Source organism: Polypterus senegalus, chromosome 2, assembly GCF_016835505.1.
Source record: "Polypterus senegalus isolate Bchr_013 chromosome 2, ASM1683550v1, whole genome shotgun sequence".
NCBI lineage: Eukaryota > Metazoa > Chordata > Cladistia > Polypteriformes > Polypteridae > Polypterus > Polypterus senegalus.
In genome coordinates, this window is record NC_053155.1 from 265,309,691 (window position 1) to 265,331,769 (window position 22,079).

General features: G+C 38.3%; 1 protein-coding gene across 1 annotated transcript in view; it reads left to right on the forward strand.

Annotated features, from left to right (window-relative positions):
- The window catches only part of wasf3b (WASP family member 3b), a 151,083-nt gene that overhangs the window by 114,564 nt on the left and 14,440 nt on the right, over window positions 1-22,079 (forward strand). Inside the window, exons 5-8 of the mRNA XM_039745485.1 lie at window positions 5,355-5,472; window positions 9,465-9,640; window positions 13,214-13,486; window positions 19,585-19,958. Of these exons, the coding sequence (XP_039601419.1) occupies window positions 5,355-5,472; window positions 9,465-9,640; window positions 13,214-13,486; window positions 19,585-19,958 (941 nt within the window). The remainder of the gene's footprint in view (window positions 1-5,354; window positions 5,473-9,464; window positions 9,641-13,213; window positions 13,487-19,584; window positions 19,959-22,079) is intronic.

The window sequence follows — 22,079 nt, forward strand, 5'->3', positions numbered from 1 at the left end:
TTGTGTCATCCAGTCTGAAGCCATGTGTTCTTAGATGCTGATGTACTGTATCAGCTGATCACCACTTGGTGGTGAGCTGGCGCAGGTAGATGTAGTGCCTGCTGGACAGATCCAGATGGGTAGTCATGGTATGCAGAGAACAACTCTTTTCAGAATTAATTCAGGTTCTACCTACAGAAGAGCTTCCCCTGCACCTAGGATAAGGTCAGGAATGTTGAGTCTGAATTGAACCCTGTTCATAGGATGCAGCTGCAAGGAGCTGTGGCTAAAATGTTGGCACTTGTTATAGCACTGATAAACACCTGCAGTAAGAGAAGCCATCAAGTTGAAGAAAAGTATTTCCATTCAGTCCAATTAATTTCAATTCAATTCAATTTATTTTTGTACAGCACTCTTCACTGGGTGTTGGGGCAAAGTGCTCTTAACTAGGTCTCAGGTAAAATTCAGATACAAACTTTACACATTAGTAATTATATAATGAGTACACAAAAAGACACAGATTTGTTTAAACAAACAGGTAAAAAAGTTTGAAACTTGAAACTTCAAAAATTTGAAACTTTTTAACATAAATGGAGTAAAGTCTGTCCATTAATTACGTGTTGAACTATGGCCAGAAAAGGAAAAGGAAAACAAAACTCCAGTCAGTAGTATACCTGGGGAAAAAATAAACCTTTGGGATGACCACAGTCAATCACAACAGTGAAAGTCAAAGACAAATTCGGACACAGTCACAGTCCTAGAGACCTAGGCCATCTGGTTGCCCTCCCCCACCTGAGCATTCTACAGTAGAGTGTTTGCTGGGCTCATCTAATCTGGTGACAGAATCTTTACATCCATTGATTTCAAGGCTTCCAGTATCTCAGATGTCTTTCAATGGGTAGGAAAACAGCTTTGCGGTCGAGCAATAGCACCAAATGCCACAGCAGGATAATGAAAAGAAAAACGGCATAGATGATGCTTAGTGACAAAATGCAGTGTTATTTGACAGAGAGGTACTGGCAGGCTAAAAAGGAGGTGACTACAATGCTGGCCAAAGCAAATGCTCATGCATGGGTGGAGAGACCATGAAGAATGACTTGATGGCCTAATAAGAGTTTTGGCAAAACATTCAGCAACTCAGGTAGGGAGAGTGGTGGGTGTTGCCCAGCCTGTTCCCAGCAAGTGTGGGAAAACATTGATCTCAACTGAGGATATTGTCAAAATGTGTAACAAGTACTTTGGGAATACACCTTCAGACACAGTGCCAGAAGCATTGTGTATCTGAGGTTTCTGGGATGATAAGAAAGTTTTGTAGTGTCAAGGCCATGGAAATGGGTGCAATCTGATAAGAATAGATTAAAACAGTTATTATTTTAGCATTTTTGGCTAACATGTTTTTTCAAGGTTATTGGAATGTGGAAACAGTGCCTTGGGATGGTAATCTCCATTTTTAAAAAGGATGATAACAGTCCATTTTTATGAAGGATAAAAGTTCTTAGCTTAGTTGAGAAAGAAAATGCTGCTGTACTGGAAAATAAAGCCATCCAACTGTGATGGTCCTCGCTCCCTCTTCTACAATGGGAACCTCTTGAACCCGACACTGTCAGTACAATTACCGAGGTGAGTATGGCAGATGAGGACAAAACGCCTGAAATGTGGAGACGGTGCAAAGTGCTCATTGCTTTTATGTAAAAAAAAAAAAATCAAAATAGTATAGTGCTCAAAAAAATGCAATAAATAAATAATCCGTAAAAAAGGTGTTCATGTGGAGGTTAAAAATCAATAAACAGAGAAATCTTTTAAAAACTAGGTTAAAACAGCGCAGTGCAGGAAACTCATTTAAAATCTGCAAGACCTGGTGCCTTCCTTTAAAACTGATGCCTCTCTGGCTTATTCTATTCGGGCCTTGCAGCTCAGAAAAATGTTGACCAGCAGGTGTAGACTCCCATCTCATCTGGCCCATGTCCCCTACCGCCAATCCCACAGCGGACAATCATAAAACCCTGTTCTGCCCGAACCGCTGCCAATCCAGGCTCCACCCAGCGCGGGCACGTTGTTTTTCCATCGCTGCCAATGCCTTCACCGGGTGAAAGTATGATGGTCCTGCTCCTAAAACGCTAACCAGGAGCGACCCACAGCCCCCTCCTGAGCGATGGTCACTCATTCCTCCTTGGGGCTCTATTCCTGTCCACCTGCTTCCACTCTGTTCACTGGCTTGTTTTCTCTCTCTTTCTCATGCTGGCTTCTCCCATCCTTTAACCTCCCTTTTCTTTTCTTGTTTCTCTCTCTCTTTTTTTTTTATTTTTGCGCTCCCCTATACAGGCCGGGGAATGGTTGCATGTGCAATAGCCTGATTGCTGCGCTCGGCTGAAAATAAGGCAAATCAGACTGCCTGCACGTGCCAGCAAGGCAGTGCATGGATGGCTGAGTGCTTCGCACCAACCCGGAGACAGGGTACCTTCCTGGCAGATCACTCACACCTACTCCCACTCCACAGCTCGAGCGTGTTAATTTTTTATGAATTTATTAAAATGACCACTCTTTTTGGAGCCGTGGACCTGTTATACCACACTAATAGTTCAAACTCTGATTCAGGAGGAGCTTTATGGTTTCCGTCCTAGTTATAGAACAATGAACCCATTCTTTGTCCTTGCCACGATATTTGAGTAGTCATGACAGTTTGACGATCCTGTTTACATTTGCTTTGTGGAATTTGAAAAATGCTGAAAAAATTATGTCTTCCAGATCTTATAAGACTGTGTTCTCTAGTATACTCTGGAATGATTCACAGCTGAGAGTTGTGCGGAATGGAATGAAAATTACCAGCCTCTAATTTAAGGCAGTGACCCTCCATTGTCTTCTGCAAGTAAAGGTTGAGCAGCTTTTCCAAGCAGTGGAGTTCAACTATTTTGTGGTGTGTCTTATTTATGATTGAGGATAAAGGTAATCATTGATTGACCAACAAACCTGAGCAGTGGCAGCAGTTTTTTTTTTTACAAAGACTGTAGTGGAATGTAATGGTAAAGCTAAGTATGTGGATGAAATTATTGATTTACCAGTCAGTGTACATCCCAATCCTCATCTGTGGTCACAAGTGTGAGTGACAGAATAAGGTCACAAGTAACAGCAACCAAAGTGAGGCTCCTATACAGGGTTGTTGGACTCACTCGCTGTGATAGGATGAGGAACTTTGCAATACTGGTGGACATCACAGGAGAACTGTTGCATCTCTGGATTGAGCAGAGCCAGTTTAAGTGGTTTTAAGTTGTAGTTAGGACATGGCGTTAGGGTATGTAGTCCTCTTATCGCCTGCTATGGGTAATACAGAATGCATGACTCACTGAAAGAAGGTATAGATCCAGTATAATGCTCTGAGTTGGAGTTTAAAAGTGAGAAAAAATTATGTTTCTTTGATTATTATTTAAGGGTATCAGAAAGAGGAGCTGGGCAAGCAGTGCCAATTACATAAAAAAAGCAGATTAGCAGAACCAGAAGGGCTATAAAAAATGTAAGTTGTTACCCAGGTAGAGACTCGAAAAATCATATAAACATAAAAAGCATTTGTTTTGCGCAAAAAGCAAAATAGATAGTAATACGAGGTGAGACACAAAAATAACCAAACTGGACTTGGGGCTTTCCTGGAAAACTGTCTGGTTTGAATCATAGAACTATATCCTATCCTATATAACCTACACACCCTCTCAAACCACCGACCAGCTAGGTATATCCTGTGAATAGCCCAGTCAGTATTTGCACAACAATCGCTACATGAGTTTCCGCAACAATGTTTGGTGAAAAAAGCGAACAGCGAGGCAAGACAAGACAACGCTCCCGCGTACAATGCTTTTTCCACAAAGCAGTTTTTGACTGACAAAAAACATTATTCTCCTCGATCAATCTCCCTATTTGCCCAATTTAGCTCCCTGTGAATTTTTACTTGTTACCGAAAATCAAAAGTGACCTAAAGGGAAAAAATTTTTCTTCAGTGGATGAAGTGAAGACAGAAATGGCAAGCCTGTTGAAGAACCTCAAGCAAGAACACTTCCAGCACTGTTTCAATCAATGGAAGATACATATGGAGCTTTGTAGAGATCGGGAGGGAGAGTATATAGAAGGTGACGATGTTTAGAATGCTGCAATTCATCAATACATTTTTTTTTTAATCAGTCTGGTTATTTTTGTGTCTCACGTCGTATATTAATCAGTCTTATTTTGAAAACAAGGAGCAGAAACTAAACAACTTATAAAATGGTGCCAAAGATGACATTACTGACAAGAAAGTAAAAAATAAATAAGTTCTAAAACATAATGGCTTAGACCTACAAATAATTTAAAACAAATGAGTTAAACTTATTTAAATCTTGATACCCAGGACAAGCTGGTGGGATTATATCACTTGACTGTCTTGGGAGCATCCGGGTACTCCCCACGAATTGGTTACCTGTGGGGGAAATAATTAATACAGCAGTGTTTTTGTGTTTTCATCAGCACCTTGATAACAGCTATTAAAAATGTTTGCGACATCTATGGTAGGTCCATTGTCTGTGCAGTGCCAATCTGGAGAAAATTCTTTTTTGGATTATCCTTTGCCAGCCAGGAAATCTTTCAAAATAAAGTAATTGCAAGCAAAGTGGCATATTACTCCTTAAATGAATGTACTGATCATAAATAACTCTGTTAGAAACAATGTCCTAGAATTGAAGGTTCTTGGTGGATGTAAATAAAAATTGCGTATTTCCCCAAAATAAAAGATTCAGTTTAATGCATTCTAATTAAACATTTAAGTTAATTTTGGAATATTTACAAATAATGGTTTAAAACAAGATCCAGATGATTTCTGTCCATAGAAACTCCTATTTTTTAGTGAATCTAGGTGATAATCTAATACAAACATAATTCTGCTGTTTTTTTTTTTTTTTTAAATAGCAATCTGAGACATTAATCATCTCTAACACACTGCTGGACTTCCCATTCCTCAACTGACCACTGCCGGAAAATGCTGGGCAATTCACATCTCACTTCCTGCTGAGTGAGCACAAAATGAGCAGCATACACATCTTTATGCAATCATGAATTTAAAACAACAGCTTTTATCATATTAGTTTGAGCACAAACATACTTTTTTTATTTTGCCAAGTAATACAAAGTATTATCACACATGTGCGTTGTGTTTTTTGTGTCCTGGATGACCATGAAAAACAAGAAACCAGGAGCCTTATCAGGCTGATTGTAGAAAAGGAGCAATACAAATGCTTTTACTCATTATGGGATCAAATTAATTTTATGGAAATGTCAGTTTTGAACTAGATTAGGCTTTTTGTTTATATTACAATATACCCAACCAAATTGATCCAAAATGTTTTACTGTGTTTTAGGGATGACAAGAAGGATGGACTTAAATTTTATACTGATCCATCATATTTCTTTGACTTGTGGAAAGAGAAAATGCTTCAAGATACAGAGGATAAAAGGAAGGAGAAGAGAAGACAAAAGGTAGGCTGTTCAGGACTCTGTAAGAAACTAAAGAACTTCACTGTACCTGCATCACATTTAGCATTGTTTCATTTCATTTTGTCTCTTTCAAAGGTCAAATTAATATTTAAATTTTCATGTCCTTCACTGCCTTCATTTGAAAGTCTGCCATTTATTTCAAGAATATGGAAATGGCAGAATCAGTAGCTTTAATTAACATTTAATTAACATTAAATGTTTTTTTGAACATTGAAAGAATAAAACAGGAAATGAGCAGCTGCAGAATGTCACTGAAATGTCATGCTTAAAAGGTAGCAGATATGTCTACCAGTAATGTACATTTGTCATTAAAAAAGAGATTTCTTTTAATTAATCCATACCTTAAGCAAGCAACAAAGCTTCGTAAATATTTTTATTTTAGACTAGAGCAGTAGTAAGCGTGATAGCTAGCAGTTCTGTGTTCCTTAGTTTGATTTCCACATAAATCATTATTGTTACAAAGTTTTATACATTCTTCCAGGTTTTTCATATCAATAAAACATGCAGTTTAGTTTACTTGACCACCCATATTGGTCTGTTTTGAGTTAGATTGAATGTGACTGTGCATGAGTGTACCCTGCAGTCAATACTGTACATGAGTGGTCCCTGCCTTCTGTCCAGTGTTTCTGAGGAAAAAAAAAACCTTTACAGTAAAAAATAACTTTCTGAATCAAATGTTACATGTGCAGTTTAATCTGGAGAGGACTATTAAATAAATACTCATGATCTTTATCAAAATGTACCTTTCAGCAAATTAATAAGTCTGATGTTGTACCATTTGTCCTGTCTCACATGGCAGTATGAACATTTCACTGAATCCTATCATAATATGCCCTGTACACTACAAGACCTTCTGAATTTTTACACCAAATGAAAAAAGGACATCTACATAGTGATAGCATTTCTGATTGCTTGTTCCTGTAGACATAGTACCACAGGGCCAAACATATAATTCATACATCTGGAGACAATAATGAGTAAATATGGCTTAAGTGTTGGTGGTAACAATTAGTTCAGTCCAGTTCCTCAAGACGGAAGTACTCAAAGTATGAGTAGTTATTTAAACAGCAAAGGTCAATGGTGCTGCTGTTAACCTGGTCCGACCAACAGGAAGCTTGTGGTTATGATGGATAATCCTCCTATTGTAGAGAAGTCTCCTAAGAAAACCCTGTTACCATATAAATGTGTGTCATGCATGCAGAGAACACATTACAGTTGTTAAAAGTAAACCTAACATGTTGCAAGGTTAAAACCTTTCTGCAAAACCATCTTTCACTTTGACATTCAAAGACTTTACTGCACCAGTGGCAAAAGTAAATGATGCATTGTCAACAGTTGTGTGTCATATCTGTCACTCACAGTTACAATAATAAAATGTAAGGTTAAAGGAATTAGCAGCTACTGTATGTTTGCAAAAAATGGACTGTATAATATGCATTCAAACTAAAGAATGTGCTGTGTCAAACAGTCAAAGGGGAGTTAAAAGAACACAGATTCAGTGAGTTGTTAGCAAAGATTGCAGTAGTCAACATGCCTGAAGTGGTCAATGTGCATGAGAACACTGACACCACTCTATTGTAACCACTAATGATGCTGCACAGAATCAACCTTTTGACTACCTTTATAAACTAATACTTAAAGTAATTGAACATTACTGTCTAATTGTAAATGATAAACATTTCATACTAGAATACAGTAACATCATTTTTAACACATAATATTATAGATAACCCACAATGCTTCCCTAAAAACTATTTGCTGTTGTTATGCCATGAAGTGATGTTATAGTCAAAATAATAGCAAGATACATACATTAATCAGTAATGTTGGTTACTGAGATCTTGAACTGATAATGGCAATTTCAGCATTCTATATTCTCACACCGTCAAATCTTTTGTTCAGTTTCTTTTTCTCTCTCCCTGTTGTTTCATAGTTGTTTAATGTATTTGTCTAAAAATAGAAGAGAATGAGAGCGCTGTAACCCAGATGTTTTAAATTGCACAGACTGGAGGAAATTGGGAGCAGATATTTAGGAAGAAATTCTGTGGATGTAGCCCTTTCAGCCATAGATTTCATCGTTATTCGCTACAAGGACTTGACACAAGTGTGTGTTCTCATCCTGAAAATCACATCCAGCCCCACCAGACTACTGTAGACAAGAGATGATACATCTTGTGAACGCTGGCCCCGGCACAGACAGACGGACATCATATTTTGTTCCCAACACACTGTTTATTTACACTATTTACAATATAAAAAGTCACATGCACTCACACAACCCCAGTGCCCCTGGCACTGAATCCCCCGAAGTCCAGGGCCCACAGTCTCTGTGCCTTTGTTCCTGGCCGCCTCCTGTCCTCTCTCCAGCTCCGTCAATACTGCCTCCCGACTTCCACCAATGACTGGAGGGAGGCGGCCCCTTTTATGGGAACCCGGATGGGCTCCAGCTGCTTCCCGTCACTTAGCGTTGGCCACACCCCTGTGTGGCGGAAGTGCCGGCTGCGCACCTGGGAGCCTTCCATGTCTCCCCGGTCGTCTTCCCCCCGGCACTTCCTGGTGTGGCGGAAGTGCCGGGCTCCCGGGATCAATAGGCACTGGGGCGCCGCCTGGCGGTGGCCACGGGTCCCTACAGGGCTGGGCTTCCAAGCCCCTACCCGAGGCCACCTATCTAACCAAGCGGACGCCCCCTCTCGGTCTGGAGGAGGCACACGCCCTCCTCTGGTCCTCGAAGGCGTCCCGGCCGGGCTCCATCCCCGGCCAAAGACCACACGGGATAAACCGGCATCGGGGCGCCGCCTGGCGGTGACCACGGGTCCCTACAGGGCTGGGCTTCCAAGCCCTGTACCCGTGGCCCCCAACATAACCAGGACGGACGTCCCCTCGCGGTCTGGAGGAGGCACAAGCCCTCCTCTCCTTCTCCTGGGCGTCCTGGGACCACAATCTAAAGAATTTACCTTTACCTTTTATAACAGATAATTTATAATATAAATTACAATATGCCTGATCCCTGTTTAAGGTCATATTTAAATATTTGTGGGTAAAGTTTATTTTAGAATGTTTTCATTAACTTTGATACTATGTAGTGTGACATGTGTAGAGGGCGACACAGACAGACACAGGAGGCACTTATAAAAACATAAATTAAAAAAAAAATTTCTTCACCTTGTGGGAAACGCCTTCCCCGTTTCACATAGGCACAACACAGTCCCACTAAGCACAATCACAACACAATACTCTTTTGAACTATTCTTTTATTTCTCCATTCGTTCTCCTCCACTCCTCCTCAGCAAGCTTCGTCTCCCTTCTCCTGATTCGGCTCTCCGACCACTGTCTGCTGGCTCCTTTTATACGTTACCCAGAAGTGCTCAAGGTGCTTGATGACCTACTTCTGGCAGCGCTTCTGGGTGTGGTGAAAAGATTGCCCATACAGGCTCTGGAGCAGCTGCAGCACCCCCTGGCAGCACCCCCAGATAACTTCATCTCCCATGAAGATCTGCATGAGTCTGAGGCACTGCTGCAACCTATGGGGGCTGCCATCTAGCGTCCCGGAGGTGGTACTGTTGTGCCCATGCGTGCTCCCCTGGTCCTCTCAGCGAAGAGGTGTCCTGGTGTCAGAAGAGCGATCACATTGAAAGGATGCCCCACCTGTGTGCATCAGTCTTGAGGTTTAAGATTAGGGGGTGTGATTGTCAGTTGTATGGGGCACTGTTATTTGTTAATCACCCACTCTGTATGTGGTTCTAAAGTGAATTTACACAATTTGTATTTACACTATTCAACAGCTGTCCTATTTCTAAAGAGAGAGGCAGAGGTTTTGAATCTGAATCAAGTGCTAGACTCACTCTGACTGACCGATTTAAGCACAAAGTTTGTATGTTAAGATTTCACTAATTTTCTCCATTTTTACTGTGTCTTTTTGATTACATGCCTTCTTTCACTCTCTTTTTACGCTGTGTTTCTTTCTTTGTCTTTAGGAGCTAAAGCGGGTAGATGGCACAACTCGTGAGGTGAAAAAAGTCAGAAAGGCCAGGAACAGAAGACAGGAATGGAACATGATGGCATATGACAAAGAGCTCAGGCCTGATAACAGGTTGTCTCAAAATATTTACCACGGCGCTTCTTCAGAGGGATCCCTTTCCCCAGATAATAGGTATGTGTCTGCCTCAGCTGTTTTACACTTTCTTGATTACTGGAGTTTAGTAATACAATTGATCTCTGAAGACAGCTGTGACAAAGGGGTTCTGTGTTGGGCCTTAAGATATATTATGAAGGAATATGAAAAGTAATACTTGTATTCTTGAATACTTCTTCAGTGTTCATGCGTGTGACACTATCACAAAACTGAATCTCTTTAGACCTTTGAAGGGATTATACCATGGAAAATGACAAAAGGTACGAACTGCAATTTTTAGAATTATACTGCTAAAACAAAAAGCAGACCTAAGAAATTTCTAAAACAAAATGCTACTGATATTTGTAGAATTTTACCAGCTATGCATTACACTGTTGCAGGTTTGATCATCTTCTGTAGCTTCTTTATTTTTCCAGTAGAAGGAATGCATGCATATTGGTATAGGAAATACAAAGTTATATTGTTTTTACATAGTAAAATAGATTCAACTCTGTTATTTTTTATTTATTTAACACATTTACATTTACAAATGCAGAGTGCTATACAAAAACATATACAAGTTAGGTAAAAAGTGATGCAGGAATTGAATCGGCATCCTGGCAGGTTCTATTCCAGTGCTTCCTCACTGCATGCCCTTTGTATTTATATATTTTAAAATATGGTGTAAGAATGATGTGTGAAAGTTTGCCCTGCAGCGGACTGGTGTGCTCAAGGGTTGTTTCCAGCTCAGTGCTCCTACGTGTGCTCAGTGCTGCTGGGTCAGGCTCTGGTCACTCGAGATCTACAATTTGTCTTATGCAGGTTTGAGAATGTTATTCTCAAATGTGACTAATCTGGGGCCAAATTAAAATACTTTATTATACTAAAAATTAAAACATTTCTAATGTTTCTAGCAGGGCATATAGCATTTGTGTGTGTCTAGCAATAAACTCTTCCTTCAGATGGATCAATGCTTAAAGTGTTTGATTTATTTTTTATATAGGTAATCATTTTAGTGTGAATACTAAAAAATTAACTAAAACATTTCAAATGTCTCCAGTCAGCGGATAAGATTTAATTTTTGAAACTTTCCTACAAATAAAAATATCAATACAACTATAAAGCCTACAAACAGAAATAACTTAAACATCTGGAAGATTTTATTACATTGCCACTTTGTATTTTAGCATAACTTTCAAGATGAACTCTTATGTTTTTGACTAAGTAGCGACCATGTGTTCTGTCTGCACGAAACAAAGGGACTTTTTAATGATAAAGACTGGGAGAAAAGACATGATAAAAAAAGGCCAAATTCGTAACCAAAATCAATATTCTCAAATAAAGCTAAGTCTTTCACTACCAGAATAAAACCAAAAGAAATAATGCACCGAAAATTCTCAATATCCAGATCATCAAGCACATTTCCAGCACATTTACTGCTTCAGGAAATTTGCAAGCTTTGTATAAGTGCCAAAAAATTCATATGGCTTTTCCTGGGTTTTCTGACCCAAGGAAGTCAATTTTACAATTTATATTGTTTTAGAAATTTTCCTTTAAAATCAGTTGCTTTTTAACATTATTTGCGTCACCATCTTACTTCTGAGTTGAGTGCCACCATTTTTGGATGTTTTGCATGGTATGTTTCCATGACAGTGTATCCCATGGTTCCTAGTGAACATATGACAGGTTACATCATTGGCGCAACCGCATAAAGGTCACAGCTTGCAATCTTGAATTGTATCATTTATGGGAGATTTTTTTGTGACTGCTTATATTAAAATTTAGCTTTGTATTTGAACATTGATCTTTTGGTCCGTGTGTCTGGTCTTGATGATTTTTATTTTGACTCCTTTGCCTTTTTTTGACTATGTCTATTCTCCAGATCCTCCTTCATAAAATATTTAATGACATAAGTGTTTCAGTTAGTATGTTAATTTAACAAATACTCCTTTAGTGACATTTAGTGCCTTTCCTGTTTGCTCCTGGATTCTGGATTCTTAGTTTACAGGTGTGTTACGTGTTACTTTCATTTTAGTACAGTGCAAGCTCACAGTATACTTTATTAACAGGTTGTTGAAAATCGGCACTTCTCAGAAAGTTTTCAGTTTTAACTTCTGTCAGATTGCTGTACATATTGTGTTCTGTTTGCAATACATTAAATTCTTTAACAAGATCTTATTAACAAAGGAGTACATAAATATAATGCAAGCACAGTAAAATGTTAATGATAACAGCAAGAATAATAGCTTCTTGACATACAAGATCTTTGTACAAAGATATTTTATAGACAAACCAATTACACAAATATACTAATCTGCTTTATGTTCTTGGTCATTTGCTCAGGTAGTTTCCTAACCTGTTTTGTTGAGGCATTGAGCAGAGTTTTCAAAGTCCTTGTGTTCATGAATGCAACATTTTTAAACTGGTGACAGAAATACTTTTTTTGGGCTTTTTATTGACTTTTGACCATGTGACAGTCTCAGGGGCTTTTGAACAATTGCACTGCCTCAAGAAGGATCTAGATATCTTTATATGTTTTTTATACAAAATTTGGACCTTTTGAATTTTGTGTGTTTCCCTCTTCTATCAGATAACCACATAATCCACACCCTGAATTTCCTCCAAATACATCCCCACCTCTTCTGTCTGAAAGTACCTTGTAAGACAGTGGCAGACTTGTATATGCTGTGTATAAAATTGAAGCACACATTCCTTGAGAAGTCAAAGCAAAAAAGGAATCTGCCAGACCAGCCTGAAGCCCAGATTTTCTAATTTCATTTATTTGTTACATTGTTAAACTTGGGTTTCAGACCTTCAATTATGTATTATTTTAACCTGATTTTATTATTTTTTTGATCCATGCTTGTTTGTACACTTGCAGCTTTCTGTTTTAGCTAAGGTCAGCTAGTAAACTTTTTCATATTCGCTCTGCCCAATCTTGCATGTCATGATGTATTTTTTTAAAGTTTGTCACATCTTGCCATGCTGTTTCCAGATTTTAATAAATTGTCAACAGAAAGCAGTTATCTAGTTATGTAAGGAGAAAGCTGAAGTCATGGTCTAGTGATGACATGACTGCATGGTGGATTATTATGTTCCTGTTATCTTATACTCCTGTTGAAATGCTTCAAGCATTTTTGTGCATAATTACGTAAAAGAAAAATTAGCAAGTCATTAAAATAAAATGTGTACTGAAAATAATTCATGAATGTCAGATTTTTTATGTGTTGTCAAGAATAAAAGTAAAAACAATACATGTGAGTATGCAGATGATGTTCTGTACTTTTGATTCATTTTTTGTGTGCGTAGGTATGCATTTAAATAAGTAACCTTCAGGCACAAAAGGTATCTGACTCCTCTTTTTGAATTGTGATTTAAAAGCTGCCTTTAAATGGATTTATGTTCTTGTTGAGTCACATGTTAGACCGAGTTTCTTCCCACACATCAGTGTTGTGAATGTTCTTTAAGGTCAGTGATTCTGAATAGACCCTGTCTATGTGTGTGAGTAAAACCTGCAATGAACTGATGCTAACAAATTACTCATTTAACTTTGTGTAAGTACATCATTTAACTATGCAAGCTTTAAACATTCTGTCTTGTCTCTGTCTAAAGGTCCCATGGCTCAGACCTGACTGATTACTCCTATCCAGCAACTCCCAACCACCGTCAGCACCAACAGGGGACAGTGGCCACCCCATACATAATAGGGGATAACCAGCAGCACATGATGAATGTCAACCAGATCCTGGAACATGACTATCGTCCCATGGCTGTGGGATATCGACAGGGGACCCTTAACCGTCCTCAGCAGCCACCACCGCCTCCACCACCGAGCACTAATGGGGCCCTCAATGGCACTGTTCCACCTCCTCCAGCTGAGTATAGGTACAGAAAATCTCCAAACATATTTCTATATTCATCTGTAATGTTTGGAATGACATAAAATATATGAATGAACTGATGGTGCCCCAGCATGTATTAGAGTATGCTAGCTTTGGTTTAAAAATATCGCTGCCATTAAATTCAGGAGCAATGCAGGCTTATAGAAATCACTGCACATTATATACATTACTACTATGTAGGCAAAGGCCTCTCTGGTCTAAATCTTGTGTAATGGGTCTCTTCTTTCAGCCTGCATGACATCTTCCAAATTAACACATATTGTAGATTTTTAATACCATGACTATATGTCATTTTCTCCTGAAATGCTCTTGCAGCCCATTAGGACTCAAAATTCATGACCTCCAAGCCTGCATATCCCATCACATATTGGTTCCTAATTTAAAGGTAAACTTTGAAACCGACAAAGCAGAGAACTACGCGGCACTGACTGTTTCATCCTAGTTTTTAACTTGAAAAACAGTACATAAGTGACTTATTCTGTATTTCACAAAAATGATCTCTTTTAAAACACAGTTAGTGATTTTCTTCCTTGTCAGAATCAACTGAAAATACATTTTCCGATTTTCCTTTTGTCATTTTAACTAAACAATTATTCTTTTCAATTAGTCCAATGTGCCATTTCAAACTTATCTAGATGTAGCTTCCAGGGAGATAGGAGCATATTCTGCTGTCTTCATCCTTATTGACTGCTGTGTTAGCACGCGCTGTTTAAAACAATTTTTTTTAAATTTTTAAGCAGCCACTAAAAATATAGTCATACATGGTATTACTTGATTACATACTCCATTTTGTAGGACTAAAATGTATGTAACATGTATGGCAGTGAATAATTGAGCCTGATCCCAGTGATGCAAGTAAAACTAAAACAAACAGAAACATGTACATTCTGAATATGCTCAAAATACTTTGTTATTTCATTTAAAACACTAGAATAAGTGTTGTCAATTTTTTATGCATCTCAAAACTCCCAGGCCATTTAATTGTTTTTTGTATAATAATTTATAAATAATCTAGCACCTCATGGCCAGTTTTCACTTGCATCCAGGTGCTTCCCTTTACTATTCCCAGGATCTGCCCCAGGTTTTCCCCTTTGTACATATACTATGAGATGTGCAAAGGGGGTGTTTTAACTACTTGCACGGACCACCACAGCATTGTTTTGTGAGTACATGAATGTAGACTGGCTTATATGTCAAATGCTTCCTCTGGAGAGTTTGCTCCAGCCTTACCACCACAAGTTGGTACAACATCTGTAAAACCATTGCCATTGTACCAATTACTTGGTTATTTTCATAACCACCTCTTTCCTCACTTATCCTATTGGGTTAGTGGCTTACCCCTTACCTAAAGACAACAAACCTAACATAGCATTTTTTTTATCCTATTCTCCTAATTTCTCTAAAATGACATCCTATCGGGTTTTAGAAAGCCCATAAAGCCTTATTGTCTATCGCGTGATTTGGTAACATATTTCCTATATCTATGGTTCTCTGTGTGAATAAAAGCTTTTTAGCTTTGTTTAACGTTTGGGGGAAATTTACCTTTCACAAATTTCCATCTGTGTCCTTATATTCTTTTTGAAGAACTAATTTTAAAGTAACAGCTGTGGTACCAATTCCTTTACTAATTTTACATTTTTTTATCTTGTCATCTCTTAATCTCTACTTACTTGAACTGAGGTTTAACTGCAATCTCTCCTCATAGCTCGTACTTGTCAGTCCTTGAATCAGCCTAGTCAGTCTCCTCCAGACTTTTACTAGTCATTTTTGAAATATGAGGCCAGAAACAACACACAGTACTCAAGTACCCCAGGAAAGCTGAAGATTGACTATCAATAACTGGAACACAATATCTTGTCCCATCTTTTTAATTATGGGGACCACCAGTGTAGTGTCCTGCATTCCAAAAAACTTTGAAGAGTTATTTTGGCCAAACCATCCCTGCAATATCACGGTCAGACAAAGACTAATCCATTAATGACTCACATTATAGTCTTGATTAAGTCAAAAAGAACCTTGCTCCACCTAAAAATGGACCCAGTTATGGACCCAATTATCAGTTTTACCTGATGCTGGTAATTAACTAAAACAACCAACAAGACCACCTCCCAGGGGATGGCAAGTTAAATGAAGGTTGAATGAGAGATCTCTGTTTCAGTTTCTGGCTGGAATGCCACAAATCTGAATAAATCTGTATAATTTATGAGCAATAATAAACTAGCAAGTATTTACATTAATATTTCACTGCTTTCACTTTCTCTGTTGTGGTTCACACATGGCCAGAGACTTCCTTTCACAAATAACCCAAACATGCTTCTAATTTATTAATTCTTTCTCTTGACTTAGATGGTCTTTTTCTTTTTTATAGAAAAAGGAACATAACTTGTGAATTTTCAAGATGGATAAGTTATTTATCTAGTTATTAAGCCTCACATGTTTGCACTTTTATGTTCATTTGCTTATGGCTAGTGTCTGCACTGGCTTACCAACTCCCCCACACAGAGATCTCTAGGAGTGTTTATGTTTGAGGGCATTCATGAGAGAGATGCTGCTCTACACTTTCTTGATGGATTTAGGAAAAGAAACTCATAACAGCCATATCTTATACTTCACAAGGTTATTATTTTTCAGTTACAGTGACACCAATGCCATAATATATTAGCTGGCTTTGCCCTTTCTATTAATTTACAATTAAAAGTTCTCAGAATCAGAGTGGGCGTACTTATTTCTCTGGTGTAAGTGATCCTTTGTTCATTTCCTGGTTGTCTTTCTCCTGACACGTAGAAGGATCTTCAGTATGCTTTTTTTCTTTTATTTCAGTGGCTTGTCTGGTTGCAGACTGTCCTGCAGTTTCTCTTTGAGTTTTTTAGACACTAGGAGGCTCCACCCCCTGCTCGCTCGCGCACCCCCGTGTTTGGTTTACCGAATATACAATTTAAAGAGATTGTTATTTTCATGGGAATTGTTACATATGCATTATTTTCACTTTTACTTTAAAATCTTTTGTAAAAACAATACTTGTCCTTTATTTCTGGCCCCAGGCGTGGTTACATCTGTTTCTCGCAGGACGTACAACGCTGCTCCGTTCGTATAATGCTGTTCGCGTTGTGAGGGGGGCAGCTTCTGTCTCGCTGCCTGTTGATTATTTTAAAGCCTGTACAGTCACTGTCCTTTTTGCCACTTCGTGTCTCTGCTGCTCACGTTGTGAAGAAGGGGGTTAGGATGGCTGAATGCACGCAAGGATCATTTGATCATCTGATCATTTTTCTGCGAGCTGCATGTTTTGCTTGTCACTTGTCATTGTTTTAAGAGCTGGGAGCAAGTTAAAGTGTCTCTCGCGGGACTTCAAATTGTCTTCTGAGAAGATCACATCTCGTCTCCTTAGTCTGCCTCCCCAAGATTATTTTTTTATAATAGTGAGATAAATCGTCTTGGGTGCTAGCAAAATTATATCTAATGAGCAACTGGTGATTAGTCAGTTGCTGTTTTCAGCAAGATAAATGCATATACTTTCTATCTCTGCTCAGGCAACTGTATCCTAACAAGGTTTGAACTGTTGGCACCCTTGGTTCCACTCCCATTACAAACGGTTTTCTATTTTTGCAGTCTAGTACCGGTTACCCTTTTAGAGTAGAAGGGGTTGCTTTAACTTTTTTTAAGGCTGCACCCTAATCACTTGGGTCTCTGGTATACGCACTGGGGTCTCTGGTATACAGCAAAAGTTACGACCAGTTCAAGCAGTGAGCTGATGGAGGCAAGCAATGAGTTACAGTTGTACAAGCATTTTAAATGTCTTGTCATTGGTTTCTTGGGTGCACATAAGCACGTACTAGTTTTTGACAGCTGGTGTAAAGTTCGGTCCATCAATGTTTCACATTCTTAATTTATGTTCCTTCCTTTAGAACTTAGGTGTCCACCTTGTGCCTTTGGGAGAGGTCCCTAAGTGTTATTTGGTCTTCTCAGATAAGTCATAGAGCCTGCTTTCCACTGCGGGACCTGTCAGGCAAGCTTAGAGTTTTTAGCCTGCATTAAGAGTGCCTGGCCTTATCTTTTAAGCCAGAACCTGTATAATTGACATTATAATGGTGATCGCCAGCTAACATTAGAGGACAGGAAAACAAAGGTAACATTTTTAGACAATTTGTACTTGTGGCAGGTCAATTCGTCAGGTTAAAAAGATTAGATAACCCAGACCAAGTGGCCACCTTCCCCTCCTGGGCATTCTGCAATATTATAAATACATGCTGGACAATCTAATATTGGATATATTGAGTCCTTGTATTGTTAAATCTCAATGCTTCCAAAAATCTGTGTTAATAGGCAAGATTAGTAAGTATCAGTGGTATCTAATTACATAGCAAGATACTAAGATAAGAAATAAAATAAAGGAGGGTGAGTAACAGATAATAATGACTTCCAAACTTTTATTTTAAAACAAATCAAGTAATGAGCACAGTTGCAGTATGGACAACTGATTAGATTAGATAAACTTTAATTAATCCCATGGGGAAATTCAGATGCATGTAGCAGCATATACATAAAAGCAAGGATACAGACTCACAAGACAGATAACTCCACCAGTCAATCAATTGATAAATAAATGACTAGCTCTAATCAGTGTAGACTACAGTAAACTAATGGTTATAAAAACTGGGAATGATGATCTCATAGACAAGCAGGCAGATTATTCCACAAGTTTGGGTTGTATAAGTGAAGACTTAGCCCCCCAAAGTAGTTTTTATTAATCCTTGAGACCCTGGCATCTTAAAACTGAAGAGTACTCTCTGGTGTGTATACATTGATAGGTTCTCTTGAATACATGGAGCCCAAGCTATTTATATTTCACTTAGACGTCAATGTCACATCAGAAGTACATACCTACATCAGCACAACCCTTTGTTTGCCATTCTTCTTAGATAAAGAGAGACAGATGAGCTGTAGTTTTGAAGCATTATAGTTGCTTTCAAAATATGTCTCCTCAATAAATGTCATGGTGAGCAACATATTTTTATAGCTTTGTTATTCATGTTTCATTTTGGAAAGCTTTGAAGTTGGTTCTGAATCATTATTGACTTCTAAATTGTTCAAAAAAATGACTGTCATAGTGCCAGCACTGCCTGCTGTTCTGTGCTTTTACTGGTTTCCTGTTTATATCTTTCTGTGGCCCACACTATTTATCTGCTTATTCAGGTATTTCTGAATAACTTTACACAAATAAAGCATTCATGTTTTCTTTCCATAAAGATGCATGAACAAAAAAAAGCTTGACATTATTGTAGGATTCTATAATTCAGTATTTAAAATGATTCTTAAGGCTTATTGTTTATGTGTTTCATAACCATGGGAAATGACTGTTAATCCCTCACTATAGCTAATCATTGGAAAATTTAGCTAATTAGCGCACTTTATATAATATTGGTCAGCAAATACTAACTTAAGCTCATCCAAGTGAAGTATGGTTTCCCAAAAGACTTTTCGATCAATGTTTCCTGAGTCCTGCCCTGGGGCTTCCTCACTGCTTGTATTTTTTTATTGTAACCAACTGCTTCTTTATGCTTATTAAGACTTCTTGCTTTTCTGTTTTGGCTCAGAGCTCAGTCTATAAGTTGTGAAATACTCTACTATGTGCATTAATGTTTTTGTGGAAAATAGAAATGTTCTGAGGCTTTTTAAGGGTGTGTTTACTTCTTGCTTTCTTATTTCTGTTTATGAAACTGGCAATTCATTAACAAAAGATAGAGTCGGTTAATATGACAGAATCATGTTCATTTATGTAATTATCTTGCTTAGTTTTTGAATTCTGCGGTGGACTGGCGCCCATGCCCGGGGTTTGTTCCCTGCCTTGCGCCCTCTGTTGGCTGGGATTGGCTCCAGCAGACCCCCGTGACCCTGTAGTTAGGATATAGTGGGTTGGATAATGGATGGATGGATGGATAGTTTTTGAATTGAAAAAAAAGACCTTTTTAAATAAGTCAATGCATTTATTTATTACATTTTCCTTTATGGAAATGTTATGACTTTTTTTTATTTTATTAGTATCTGTCTAGCTACAATAATTCTGTTGTTACTATTTCCTTACAGTCTGTCCCCAGCTCAGATGATGGAGTATTACAGCTCTGGAGGTCCCCCACCGCCTCCTCCTGTTCCAGTGATTCCTTCAGCTCAGACAGCATTCGTTAGCCCCATGCAAGTGCCTAACACACCTAATGCTCATTCTGGACCAATGACAGCTGCTGGGTATGGTGTGCCCCCACCTCCTCCACCTGGGCCCATAGTAACAGCACCACCACCTCCAGGACCTCCGCCCCCTCCTCCACCTGGCCCACCTCAGCCTAGTCTGCCTCACACAGCATCACCCTTGCATGGCTCTTTAGGGCTAGAAGCCAAAAGAAATGAGGTTCTTCCGCATCCTGTCAGTGATGCCAGGAGTGACCTTCTGTCTGCCATACGTATGGGTGAGTAACCTTGACTTACTGGGGTATAGGAAAAGAGAATATGAGCTACAAGCAAGTGATGATAGCTGTAAAGGAAAAAACACTAACTCCCATGGGTTGTCTGTTTACTAAAAATTTGTATTGTTTGAGTAAACAGAGAACACATGGCAAGATAGTTTTCCATTGTCTTGACTTCGAAATAGTGTATGGTCAATCCTTTACTCAGTAACAGTTTGAAACAAACAATCGTTATTTTATACAGTATATCTATAAGGCTGTGTTGTGTACATTGTATCAAAACACTTCACTTGGACACTGTAACATGAGATACTGTAAGTATCATTAATGACTGTCAGCCAAATACAGCAGTCAGAAATGTAGTGCATTTGTAGATGTGAACTCTTTGCATATTTTTATTTCTGGTTTGCATGGAAACTCACAATAATCTTACATTTTCTATGAATATGGAGAAATTCTGTTTCCATTTTCTTCGTTTTTCATCAAATAAGCCATTTCAATATGTAATCATTATTTTGGCAAAATGCAATGACAACAGTAAAATATACACAAAGCAGTCTTCTTCATGTCATGAACTTTATATAAACTTGAGTACTGTGCAGTATATATTTTAGGTGCAGACTTGCACATTTTGAAGATGAGGTTAGTCTGACTTCACTGAAGAAACTGTCTTAGTGCAATTTCCCGAAACGTCTCACATATGTTAAATTTTGTATTAAGTATACTTAGATTGATTAGAAATTATTGTAGTATTAATTAATGATAATATTTCAAGTAAGTGTGGTATATCTTTGTTTTTGTTGATTAATCTGTGGAAAGCACCTTGAGTTACATGTAACTGTATTATAAGGTGCAATATAAATAAAGTTATTATTAAAATTATTAAATTGAGATGCATTTAGCATGGCCAACAGGAGCTTTTATTAAGTTCAGATGGACCAGATTAATCAACAGAATGGCAGAGAATTCTTTTTGGGAGATTACAGAAGGCAAGTTTAGATGTAGCCAGGGTCAGTAACACCAAGGGTCAGGAAACAGTTTTATTTAAACCTGTAACTTCAAATCAAAATAGTGCTCTAAAACAAAGCTATCTCAGGTGTCTTTATTTTTCAAATGGGTTCTAACACTACATTTTCTGTGCAGCCATCTTACATTACATGGCTGGTAGTAAAGCCATGGCCCAGCTCTCATGGCATGCCTGATATCAGGCGCAACCATAGCATAGCATTACAGCAGATGCACAAAATGTCAGTGTCCATAAGAATAAGAAACACAAAATTGCAGCATCGAAGAAAAAGTCATTTTACACAATAGTGTTGATGATGCCATCATTATCATGACGGAAGAATTATAAACAAACGATAACATAACAATGAAAACAGATTAACAAGTTTCTGACAGTTTGGTCCTCAACAAAGGGGTTAGAGTATACATGAGCCTGCCCATGTGGTATTCCCCTGTATTAAGTATTTGTAAGCAACCACAGTTCTAAAGTTAACTGATCGGGAACCCCAGTGTTGCTTCTTTCTAGCTTCTCATTTGTAGGTCTTTTCATCAGTAGAATGATCAGTGTTGAATGAGGTCAGTCTGCATTTTCTGGGTTGGATCAGCCCTTCCACTGGTGCCTGAAAGTCTAGCATCAGATTGCAAGTCTCTATTGATGAATAGCATTGTGTTTACTGTCAAAAGATATTAACGTATTCTCGTAAGTGGTGTGGAAATTTTAGAGCCGCATGGAGTAGTCGGTTATTTGATCTGTGCCCGTTTTAAGTCTTGGAACTGTGAAATGCTGAATAGTGCTTTGCTGGTTTTGGCTGCTTATCCAGTTAGTGACAGAAAGTGCCAAAATAATATGCAATTCCAATCATCCATTTTGGAATATTTGTGAGGTATGGTAAGGTAGTCTACAACTAACGCCCACTCTTATTATTACATTTTTACTTTAACAATTGAATGTGAGTCTGCCCCATTGTAGTCTAAATCTCTAGTAATTAACTTCCACTGCCTGCCCATTTACAAACACTTGGCTATACTGTATTGTGAAAATGGTCTCTTTGTTTGCTAAACAATATTTGTGATGTATTCACTAATATTGAGCCAATTATCCATTTTCTGAATCTGCTC